Here is a 12058-nt window from a genome sequence, read left to right on the forward strand (position 1 = left end):
TGAGATGAAAGGAATGGATTCCTTAAGTCACTGAGGTAAGGAACAGGATTTTCATTCTTTTTCTTCCGTTATTGTAAGGCTTTCTATTTTACATGCCCCAGACTAAAATATAGAACAAACAGGAAAACAGCTCTGTGGATTTTCTGTCTCACTAAATCTGGCAAGAAGTGACCTGGGCCTTTGGGGTGTGTTTTTTTTTGGTTTTGTTTTTAAATAAAGCATTCAGATTAAACAATGGCTCAGAAGAGGTATATATGTTTATGATTATATTTTCCAACAAACAGTTAAATAGAATCATTTAAATAGTCCTCCAACATAGTACTGGATCATGCTTTTAAAGTTTGTCAGACTTTCTGATAATTATAAAGTTAATTTTTCTTCTTCTCTCAGCAAGACTCAAGACTAAAGCCCAAGATTTTATTTATGTAATCCTTATTATCCCTTTATGTAAAATTTTAGATATTGTATGTGATTATTTATATAATATTACACTTAATTATTTCAATCAATAACCATTTATTAAGCACCTGCTACTTTTTAGGCCTTATATACAAGGTGCAGCAGGAAAATGGTATTGGATGTCCTGCATTGCAGGCAGATGCTTTATTGCCTGTGCCACTAGGGAAGCCCTACTTTCTGCTGAGTGGTAAAGTCTCTCAATATACCCTGGATCATATTGACAAGAATAAAGGCATGGGTGGCTATGCTCCTCTCTTCTCATTTGCCTAAGTCATATTTCCATAACTCTTCAGAGTTTTAACTGACCCTAGAATTGGAGTGGTGATATAGAGGGTGGCTATGGAGACCCGTAAGACCCGCTTTAGAGCTTGTGGAAAAGACAGTTGACTTAAGGGGTGATGGAAAATCATACCAAGTACCTGTATCAAGGATGATCTGCAAGGGGAAGACTCAAGGAAGAATTATGAAGTCAGAGCAGCTACACGTAATGACCCAATAGATAGAAAAGACTATGAACAGGGAGGTTTCAGACGTGAGCCACCAACTAGTGTGTCATCTATAGAAACAGAGAAAACAAGAAGAAATGTCTTCTGATGAGTTCAAATTTGAGCATGCAGGTCAACTTTGTATCAACTTTGTAGAAGACCTGAGTGGGTGACTGCATATATTTTTAGCTTTCAAAACATATTTGGACTAGAGAAAGCCATCAGTGACCACTATCTTCTTAGGATTCTTGGGTTCTTTGACTTTAGCCTGCCTTCCTTGTCTTCTCTATTCCTTCCTATTTGCCTGCTCTTCCCTTTTCCCTCATGTGATCTCTTTAGGGATCATGTTTTTCTAGAAGGCCAGTCCTGGTTACTCGTCATTCTCACTCTCTATTCCATTGTATTATCTCATGAACCATAAATTAGTAAATGTCATATTCATGCTTGTGACTTAAAATCTATTAGTTCCAAACACATATCCAATTGCCTACTTGACTTCTTCATTTAAATATCTAAATGATCTCTCAAACTTTTGACTTGAACCTCCAACAACCCATCCACCCCAGTCATCTTCGTCTATTTATGCAGCGCTATTATTCTCTCATTTACAAAGTCAGAACTTCAGGATTTTTCTCCATGCAGTCTTTTCTTTATTCCACACAGCCAACTCATCAGCAATGCGTATCAGTTCTCTCTGCAATATATCATGATTCCTTTCCATCTCTACTGATGCAATCTTAATCCATACTACTAATAAAAATATTTTTAATTGAACTATTCAGTGGCTTCCTATTTCACTTAGAAATGTTCCAACTATTTAACAAGATTTTTCTCTTTCAAACTATCTTCAGTGGGTTGGCTCTTTTCAGTTATACCAGTCACAATTCACCTGTCACTCAAATAAAGATATCTTTCTTATCTCCAGTACAAATAAGCCCCAGTCCACCCCAGCATTGTGATATTATTGGTTTTCTTTTGTTTTTTATAGCACTTTTCTCTTTGGAATTATCTTTATTCTTTTGCTTACTTACGGTAAATTTTCTTCATACCCATTCACTGTGATCTAATCTCCATGAGTGGAGATGTTGTTTTCTTGTTCACTCCCATAGTAGCACTGAAAATCTATATGAAGAGCTTGGATCTTAGCTTGCATGAAATGGTAAGCCATCAAAGTGATTAAGTTAACAAAGAGGCATGATCTGCTTCCTATTCTCAAAAGATAACTTTGGTCTTTTGTTGAAAATGGATCTTAGAAGAATGAAAATGAGCTCTATCAAGGATCTGTTGCCAGAATTAATGAGTTGAGTCATTCATCAACAAATTAGCACACATGCCAGGTATGCCAAAGATCCTCTTTTGAAAATAGGAAATGGTCACACCCCTTTGTTAATTTAATCTCTTTGATGCCTTACCAGTGCACTCAGACTAAGATCCAAGCACATCATATAGGCTTGAGTGCTACTCTCTTCTTGCTTGTTACATTCCATGGATCTCCTTTCAGCTTTTTGGTTTGTTTTTTTTTAATCATATATAATTCTTTTTCTTGGAATGCTTTTCTCAGTATTCTTTGCATAGGTATCGTCTTCTCTTTCTTTAAAGTTTGGCTTAAGTGTTACTTCTTTAGAGATGCTTTCCTAATCTTCTTACTTGAAGTAAGTTCCCTCTATGTTTTCTTTTTCTCAGCCCCTGATATGTTTCCTTCATAGCATTTATTAGGGTTTCAAGTACTGCAATTACATTTTTGTGTTCTTAATTTTCATACGTCAAATTCACTTCAGTGTAGGATGATAATAGTCTGTCTTGTTCTCTTTAGTATCCTTAATTTCTAACAAGATACTTGGGACAGTGAAGGTACTCAAAAAAGGCTGTTTTGATTTAAAGTGATGGCAAATGGTAGCTGAAGCTCTTGATAAACATAAGTCTGTTTACAAACTAGAGACTCCTAACTAGCCAGAAGATATGCTTTTTCGGTTGTTTTAGGCCAGTAGTGGTTTTGATTTTTTTTTTTTTTTTTAAGATTCCTTTAGGTATAACATGAATGCTAGTTTATTATAGTCCTCATCTTAGAATAGTATTGAAATATTTAACAACAAGGGAGGCCTTTCATCTATTAGAAAGGACACAAGATACTTTGTCAGATATTAAGATATTTTACTTCACCAGATATTAACCTCAAGAGGAGTTAGTGAGTTTAGAAGCTGCTTGATTATAGAAAGATCCGAAGGACCAGGGGAGAAGGACTTGGGCAGAGGAGGGTGGACCGCCTTTAAGGCAGCAGACGTTTGCTGACTTTGTGGCTGTGTCTCAGAATATTTGAATACCACTGTCACTGCACTTCTGTCCTCTCTACCTTGGCCCCTGAGTTTGTGACACCACCTCTGCCCCTCCCCTGCGTGAAATAAGAAGAGAAGGTGCAGAGGAAAGAAGCATAGGGCGTGCCAACCTTCAAGGACTGAATAAAGTAAATGAAGACCAGAGAGGGAGCAGGTAGAGAAGAAAGACAAACAACAACAGCAAAATGGTTTTCCAGCAGCTCAGGGGGGAACATTCCTTAAGGGGCCAACTGTGTCAACAGATAGGGGTGGAAAACTGTAGGAACTGGTGCCTTCGTGACAAAAAGTATCAGTAGCAATATGTATTAAATCAGCTTTTAGTGGAAAGAGAAATTGTTGCAAACTACTTCAGTGCATAGCAAAGAGGGGAGTGTTTACACAGTCCACCTAGGGTGGACGGCATGAGGAAGTGCGTTGTCTGTAGATAAGTTCAAAACAGCAATAAAGCTGACTGCAATTCATCTCTTTTTAGTATTGCCATACTCTGACAATTCTGAGCAAGATGAGGGTTAAAATTTTGCTCCCTTCAGCCACAACTCGTGAAGAGAAGGATAGTGTAACAGCTAAAAGAGGGCATCGGGTCAAAGGAGGATGACTTTATAGGACTAGAGAGACTTGTGAATGTTTATGTAATAAAAGGAGAGGACCAGCCTAGGGGAAGTGTTTTAACAGAGGAGAGGTTGTAATCATCACGGCGATCTGAGGTCGTATAGAATGCACAAGGCACAGGAATGATTTTAGCCTTGAATGAAAATAAGGCTAGAGGAAAACAATTCTTGACCTTTAACTCAAAACTGTTCCCATATGCTAAATTGTAGATCTTTTTTATTTCTTAAATTAATTCACAAATTCTGATTGCATTCTTAAATAGTTTTTCATTATGTCCACTTTTGAAAATAGCATTGGTGTTTCAAAAATGGCATCAGTATTCCAGATATGACTGCTGCTAAGTTTTTTCATGGCGTTCACGTAAAAGAATTTTAAATGCATTGTGTTAATAGATATATTATAATTTCTGACATTAAATTAGTATATTCTGCATTTGCACTTATTTCATACAGGTAACAAATATTGGGTGTTCAAGGACACGACTCTTCAACCTGGTTACCCTCATGACTTGATTACTCTTGGAAGCGGAATTCCCCCTCATGGTATTGATTCAGCCATTTGGTGGGAGGACGTTGGGAAAACCTATTTCTTCAAGGGGGACAGGTCAGTACACACTTCACATGAGGAAAACAGTTAACTGATGTTTAGAGAAGTCAATATTTCTAGTCTATAACAAGAATGTACATTTGGTGAAAGAATCTGTGTGGATGTAAACACAAGAATTAATAGAATTGAAACTCTCTTAAACATATTTTAAAATAATATTGAAGATAAATCTTTCTTTTATATTCCCAAATAATATGGCTTTATGAATGTATACATACAGTATATATCCTTTCTCTTCTCCATAATCATAGCATGCCTATAAAGCTATATAGGCAGTATATATTTATCCCTGAAACTCATTTTCTGTAATTTTACTTACTTTCCTTACAAGTGCTTTTAAACAAGGTCTTTTTTTGCTTTTATATTTAAAGGTAAATTTTTATACTTTGCACACAGTTAATTCTGAACAGTTTCAAATACCTTCAGTTTTGTCATGAGTTCCATTTCTTAAGACACTGTTATTTAGGTACCAGCAGACAGGTGCTATGAATTAACCAACTGTCACCAGACGAAATGCCTTTAGCTTGAAGTATGTCTCTTGTTATTTTCCGTCACAGTTTTTGCTTTGATGACATTACTAACAGGGTTTGTAAAGCTTAAAGTGAATAGTTAGTATCTTGATGTACCGTAGCCCCTAGGCACGCTAGTTCTACCCCTGCCCACTTGTTGACAGATATTACATATGAAATCAAAGTCGAAGGCTAAAATTTAAATTAGCAATAGGTTAAAAATAAAGATGAAAAGTCAAATTCTAGTTGCACTGTTACTAGTTGGATCAAAATGTGACATTTGTAAGTAAACTTCATTGATAGGTAGAACTTAAGTATGTCATTTTACAAGTAGTTAAAGTGCATTCATGGAGAAGGCAATGGCACCTCGCTCCAGTCCTCTTGCCTGGAAAATCTCATGGATGGAGGAGCCTGGTGGGCTGCATCCATGGGGTCGCTAAGAGCCAGACACGACTGAGCGACTTCACTTTCGCTTTTCACTTTTATTCATTGGAGAAGGAAATGGCAACCCACTCCAGTGTTCTTGCCTTGAGAATCCCAGGGATGGTGGAGCCTGGTGGGCTGTCGTCTATGGGGTCGCACAGAGTTGGACACGACTGTAGCGACTTAGCAGCAGCAGCAGCAGCAGCAGCAACAGCAAAGCTGCTCACAGACTCACAAACACGCATTAAAAACAACAGGTTTTAATGACCAACAAGTTAGTATTGAATTTGCCTTATAATCTTAACATAATGTAACCCTATAAAATGTCTCCAACTACTTGAGAAAGGTAAGGATATAAACCTTGTTTATTTTGCACGTTGTAATGTTTGAAAGCAAGTGGTTTGAAACGTTGAGCTTTAACCATGAACAAAAAGATTCTATCATTTGCATTCATGGATAAAAATGTATAGCTTTACGCTTATTTGTTAAGAACTTTTTATGCATTAAATTTGCATATATTTCTAAAGCAAAATATTCATAGATTTTAGTTCACTATCAAGAAGCTAAAGTTTTGCTAGATGTTTCTTACTAAATCACAAGTTCATCAAAAAAACTCTATCATAATAGAAGATATTACTTACCACAAAATGTATATGACTTTCAGCAAGATATAAATGTGGTTAGAGTATGAAAAGAGAAGAATGAAGAAATTGATTGCCGTAGCATGGTGACCGCTAATGGAAATAAATCAGTGGAGTTACAACATACTCTTTAAATTAATGACCCTCAAGGCTGTTAGAGATTAATTCTTCAGCTGGTTTTAATTGCTTGTTGAATTGTGTTGGGTTTCCCCCACCCCCACCCCCAGAAAGGGGTAGAAACAAAAGGCTGAGAAGAGACCCTGGAGAAATTAACTTCTACAGGACAGAGCATGAAAGCTTAGCTTTCATATTACAGTTTTAATGAGCATTTCAGAGATGATAATTAAAGCTGCTGTTTTATTATCAGTTAGCCTTACTTATAAAAATGTTTCCATTCTAAAACCTTAGTACTTCTTCCAAAAATTGTTTAGAAATTAAATGTTGGCTGTCTCAAGTCAGTGAAATCAATGAAGGGTAGATACCAAATTTATAATAAAGATTATAGTAAATGAGAAAAGGAGTTTTAGTTAATTTATGTTCTGTTTGACAAGCTGCATGCCAAATATATAAAACATATAGAAATACTTTGATTTTAAGTTCTGCTTAAGTAACTGCTTTCATAGATTTTAAAAATATTTAAACCAAGATCCTAATTAATCTTCATGTGTGTGATTTTATATGAGTTCATTTGTCATAGATGTTTTATAAGAAGACTACTTCATATTTGTATATTTAATTCCAAAGTCACAACATTTATTGATATATTCTTTCTAGATTAAAACTAGATGGAAAAGACATTAAACTAACGCAAACGTGAAAAGCGATCTGGTTGTCACTTTTATATGAAAATTCAGTGTATATTTTCCTTATAGACATTATTTATTTACAATACTTATCAACTTTAACATTTTATGTATTTCCCATGTATATTTTGAGAGAAAATTTATTGAAAATTCCTTTATCCTTACTTATTCCTTCCTCTTAATTATTGACATTTTTCTGTTTAAAAAAACGTATTAACAGACTTCTATTTCTCTAAGTATAAGATCAGAAAAGAATTTGAGAGCTAACCTAGTCTAGGTGTAAAAACTCCAGTTGCTTTAAGTGAAAGTCCTTTAGTCGTCTCCGACTCTTTGCAACCCCATGGACTATAGTCCATGGAATCCTCCAGGCCAGAATACTGGAGTGGGGAGCCTTTCCCTTCTCCAGGGGCTCTTTCCAACCCAGCAATCGAACCCCGGTCTCCCACATTGCAGGCAGATTCTTTAGCAGCTGAGCACCTGGGAAGCCTGGATTGATTTAAGGGGTCAGGCAAATAATGTACTAGGTACAAGAGTAATATATAAGGCAGTAGGGAGTGATGGATACTCTGGTGAGCTGCAAACCACACATATCTAGAAGAGCATTCAAAATCAGAAAAAAATCTATAATCTGCTAGACAAACAAAGCACACCTTTAAATTAGCTTTGGTCTAAACACTGCCATATGTCAGCCCTGTGTCTTATTCACTTGCTACCAAAGTCTGGACGGCCTCAATTACATTCCACAGGCAAGCATCCTTCCGTACCTGACTAACTGTGGTAGCAGTATAAATATGAGACAGCCCATTCCATTCTCAATAGCTCTAATTCCTGCTTCCTTAAGATTTCTGTACTTGTCTTAGCATATCCCTCACTCATTTATTTAACACATATTTTGAGCACATACTATTGACATGTGCTGAGTAATAAAGATATAGTAGGAGAAAAGATGACAAGGCTTCTGCCCCTATTGTCCTTAGACTCTATCAGGGATATTGTTGTAAAGAGAGAAGAAAAAAATGACCTTGACGTTTTAACATTGAGAAACGCTCCAAAGAAATAAACAGGTACTGATGTAATAGAGACTCATGGGTGGTAAAGAGTGGTGGGGAGCTTAGTGTGTAAGTCAAGAAAGGCCTAAATTGTGAAGGATGCACTGATGCGGGGACTCAAGAGGGGAGAAATTTCAGTCACATGAAATTATTCAGGCCAGTGTAGTGTAAGCACGTGAAACAGTGATGCAAAAGCAATAATGTTAGAATGTTCAAATCAGAAAAAAACATTGTTGCGAGAGCATAGTAAGTCAGTGGTTGAAGAGGTCCCATAGGTAGGTAAGGACCAGATGATGAGGCATTTTAAGTACAATAGAAAGGCGTTGGAGGGTTTTCAGCAGGAAAGTACATGTTCTGATGTGTATTCAGAATCATCCTTGTGACTTCTATATGACTAATGGGTTTCAAATGTGGATGCAAGGACGTTACTTGGCAGGCTGTTGAGGTAGTACAGGTTGACACAACAGCAGCAGTGTAGATGGAACAAAGAGTACAGTATATGTTTTTTATGTGCTCATAGCAAGCTGTTCTTAAGGCTTGGGTTTTAGAGGGGAGAAGAACAAATAAAGAACATCTAGATTTATCACCGGAATTGAAGAGATTGTGCCATTTCTGAAGATGGAACGTATGAGAAAGGGATATTGGGAAAAGGTCTAGAGTTTGAAATGCTTACTTTCCGTACATAGATACCTGTTTACACACAATTGGAGAAACCAAGGAGGTAGTTGGATGCCTGAGTTCTCAAGGAAAGGTGGGTTGGAGGCCCAGATTTGTGAGTAATTGACATATCAATTGCATTGTATGTAGGGGCCCACATGAAATCTCCTAAGTGCAGAAGTGTAGGTGAAATGACGGCTCTTTAAACAGATCTATAAATTCAGATTAAAACGTCCACGTTCACTGTTTCACATACAGCATGGAGCTCAGTCCTTCAGACTCCTACTTGCCCTTTTCTTAATATACTATAAATAGGTACTTGCATACATTTTCATGTTCATAACATTTAGCTCTAAAATGCTGTCATCCTAAATCATCTCTTAGCATCTTCTCACAAATATATCCAAGATTCTATTGCTATAATTCATTCTAGGGTGAACCATTGAGGATTTTAAGAAATTTTCAAAGAAAGAAGACAAAATTTAGATCATTTTGGTTTATTATTATTACCACCAATAGCCAAAAAAAAAAAAAAAAATCGATTTCTTGTAGCTTAAGTTATGTGTTTATGAAGTATTTCCTTTTTGTGTTTTTAAAATTATCCAGCAGAGTACAAATTGCTATTTTTGATTATTTTCCATTTTTAATAATGCTTCTGAAGAAAGAAATTTTGTATGATTATTTGGGTGTGAAAAAAAGTGGCCCTTGGTTTTGTGATAACAGAGGGAAAGACATCCTGGCTCTGAAGTAAAAAAAGAAAAATGAGACAAAGTGGATGAAGAAATGACCAGGTCATGTGAAATCAAGCTTTTTGTTCAGTTTGAGTTCAGTATCCAGAAACATTAAAGTACATCATTTCAGAATGTTTTATACTGTTTATTTGTTCACACAGAAGGAATTTAAGAAATTACTGTATTTTATTACATGAACAACTGTTTTCTCTTATAATTATGACTCATAATCAGTCTGAAAATGATGAATAAATCCCATTTCTATTCATGATTCATTTTAGAAGACTGATTTACTATGTGTTTCTCAAAGAATCAGCAATTTAAAGTCATAATTCTACAGCAAAGATTATAGATATGTTAGAAGAAAAAGCTATACCATTTATTTACAATAGCTTTCCAAAAGTTTTCCATTATAATGTCTAAATTTTAAACCCCTCCAATTTATTTACATAATGTTCCATCTGAATACATTAATATCCTTCTCAATGAACCTATAAGTTCAATGTAACCTGTATTTTTCAGGAGAAAAAAATCAGCAGATTGAACTTTTTGTTCATGTTGAAATATGTTACATATGTTGGAAATTAAAATGCAACCTCATAAGCCTCAGCTTTTTTATAAAGTGGCTGAATGTAATGTCTTTATATAATCATATAATGGACTGAGTAATATTATAGTTGAATATAGTTAGGTGATTTTAATCACATTTAAGTTTACTGAGTATATATCAAAGCTGACACAGCAGATAACCTGAGGATCCAAGCTACCTGTGAGTTTCTCAAAAACTGTGAAATGAAATTATAGTTTTGCATTATCAGCTAGCAAAAAGAGGGGAAAATTGCTTTTATCCTAACAAATTCATACCAGGATTATGTTCCTCTGAATGAGTACAATGAAATCCACATTCCATTAATATTTTTTTGAACTGTGATCTCTGTAAAGTTTATGTGCCTTGCATATCAGTGCTCAAAAAATGGTAGGCAAATATGTCTATGAGTGAATAGAATGAGGGATGAAGGGAAATTGTATGGACACAATGAGCATTATGAATTTCAGTGAGGGCCCCAAGAGAGTAAGATGGCATAGAGATTAATGTGAGAACGCTATGTCAAGGGAAACACTAGCAGTAATGGGGAAAATTATACTAAACTATGAGTCACAAAGCATTTGAGTTTCAACTCTGTAACATTCAAGAAAAGCAAATATGATTAAGACGTTACCTTTGAATAATATGATGCCCAATGCTTTGTTATTGACTAAATTGAGTGATCATATATACTAAATCTATGGTTAGGACATCAGCATAAGCACATTTTAACCTGTAATATAAAAGATTGGTGAGGGGTTTTGGTGAAATAAGATTAAAATTATGTATATCTCCAAAATGCTTCATGAAGAATAGGTCCTGTAACATGAACATTGTTGTAACTAAACCTTGGAGAATAAACATGTTTTCTGAGTATGTAAGAATCTTCCTTAAATCATGTATGGAATGTGGTCCCATTGTCAACTAGAATGTAAAATTATTCCTTGGTTAGGGAAATTTTAAAATTTGCTTTAAGTTATGGTTTATGCTAACTAAAAATTTCACTTATTGTGTTACATCATTATTTAATCTATCATTGAGGAAAAAACTGCCAAGTATACTTTGACATAGCATTGAGATGTGAGACATAACACAGATGCAAAATGTGGAAATATATGCATCTTAGAATCCGTGAAATAAGGTATTTGATGATTTCTCTGCAAAAACATTTCTTTGTGGTCAACTCAGGAACTAGTTAGTATATGTGACTATCGTAAATATCATTGAAATATTTGCTTGAGAGAAAAGAGCTGGAGATTTTGAGTGCAATCTCAACCTCCTTAAACATGCTATATTCATCACAGTGTGTTCTGTGATGAAATATTCAACAATAACTTAAATCTGGTGTTTCCATGGGAAAAAAAAATGTGAATGAAAAATGCACTTTAGCTTTGGTAGAACTTTGCACTCCCTACTGGTCTTCTTCAATAAGATAGGCCCAGCTACCATCATTTCAGCTCAGCGTTTCTCCCTGCAGCCCTTCCTGATCTCTCTATCAGATCTGCCCTCATCTTCTGTGTGATAAGAATCTGTGACAAACACCTGCATCATGTGTTTCCCTTTTTGGATAAAATCTGCCTTGTGGCTTATTTATTGGGATACATCCTGAAACAATCTGTTTCTACTTTCTCTGTGAACAGGGGAGGTGGAGGTAGTGCTAATATTCCGCATGTTACTTTTCTAAGGTGTCCAGGAATCTGTAGCAAAACATTCTTTCCAAGAGCCCAGAGTCCAGTAGATAAAGGATTCTCCATAGACCTGGAACAGGAGCATGTCCAGGAAAGACTGGATTGTTTTTTTCTTTTTCTGGTTTGAACCAAATATCTAATCTCAATATAAATGCATTGTGTGTTACTCCACAAATCTTTTGGTGTAACACTACCTTTAGCACGTACTAAGACATGTCTAGTGATGGTAGCGGAGGGAGAAAATGTTATCAAACATATTTGGTATGTGTAGAGGAAAGAGTAGAAACTTTTGAAATCAAAAAGAATTGGTTAGAAGTCTAGGTATCGTTCATTGTCCTCCAAGAATTCTCTTCTCAAATGGGGTCAATGACAACTCTTTCATGGGTTTATTGTGATTAAATAATTTAATGCACAGAGCATTATATGCCTGCTCTAAAATAGGCAATATCACTGTGAAGTCCCAATGGTTTCACTCCAGT

General features: G+C 35.6%; 1 protein-coding gene across 1 annotated transcript in view; it reads left to right on the forward strand.

Annotated features, from left to right (window-relative positions):
- The window catches only part of MMP16 (matrix metallopeptidase 16), a 376463-nt gene that overhangs the window by 355753 nt on the left and 8652 nt on the right, over positions 1–12058 (forward strand). Inside the window, exon 8 of the mRNA XM_052651756.1 lies at positions 4339–4489. Coding sequence (XP_052507716.1) covers positions 4339–4489 — 151 coding nt within the window. The remainder of the gene's footprint in view (positions 1–4338; positions 4490–12058) is intronic.

The sequence above is a fragment of the Budorcas taxicolor genome, chromosome 14 (genome assembly GCF_023091745.1).
Source record: "Budorcas taxicolor isolate Tak-1 chromosome 14, Takin1.1, whole genome shotgun sequence".
Taxonomy (NCBI): Eukaryota; Metazoa; Chordata; class Mammalia; order Artiodactyla; family Bovidae; genus Budorcas; species Budorcas taxicolor.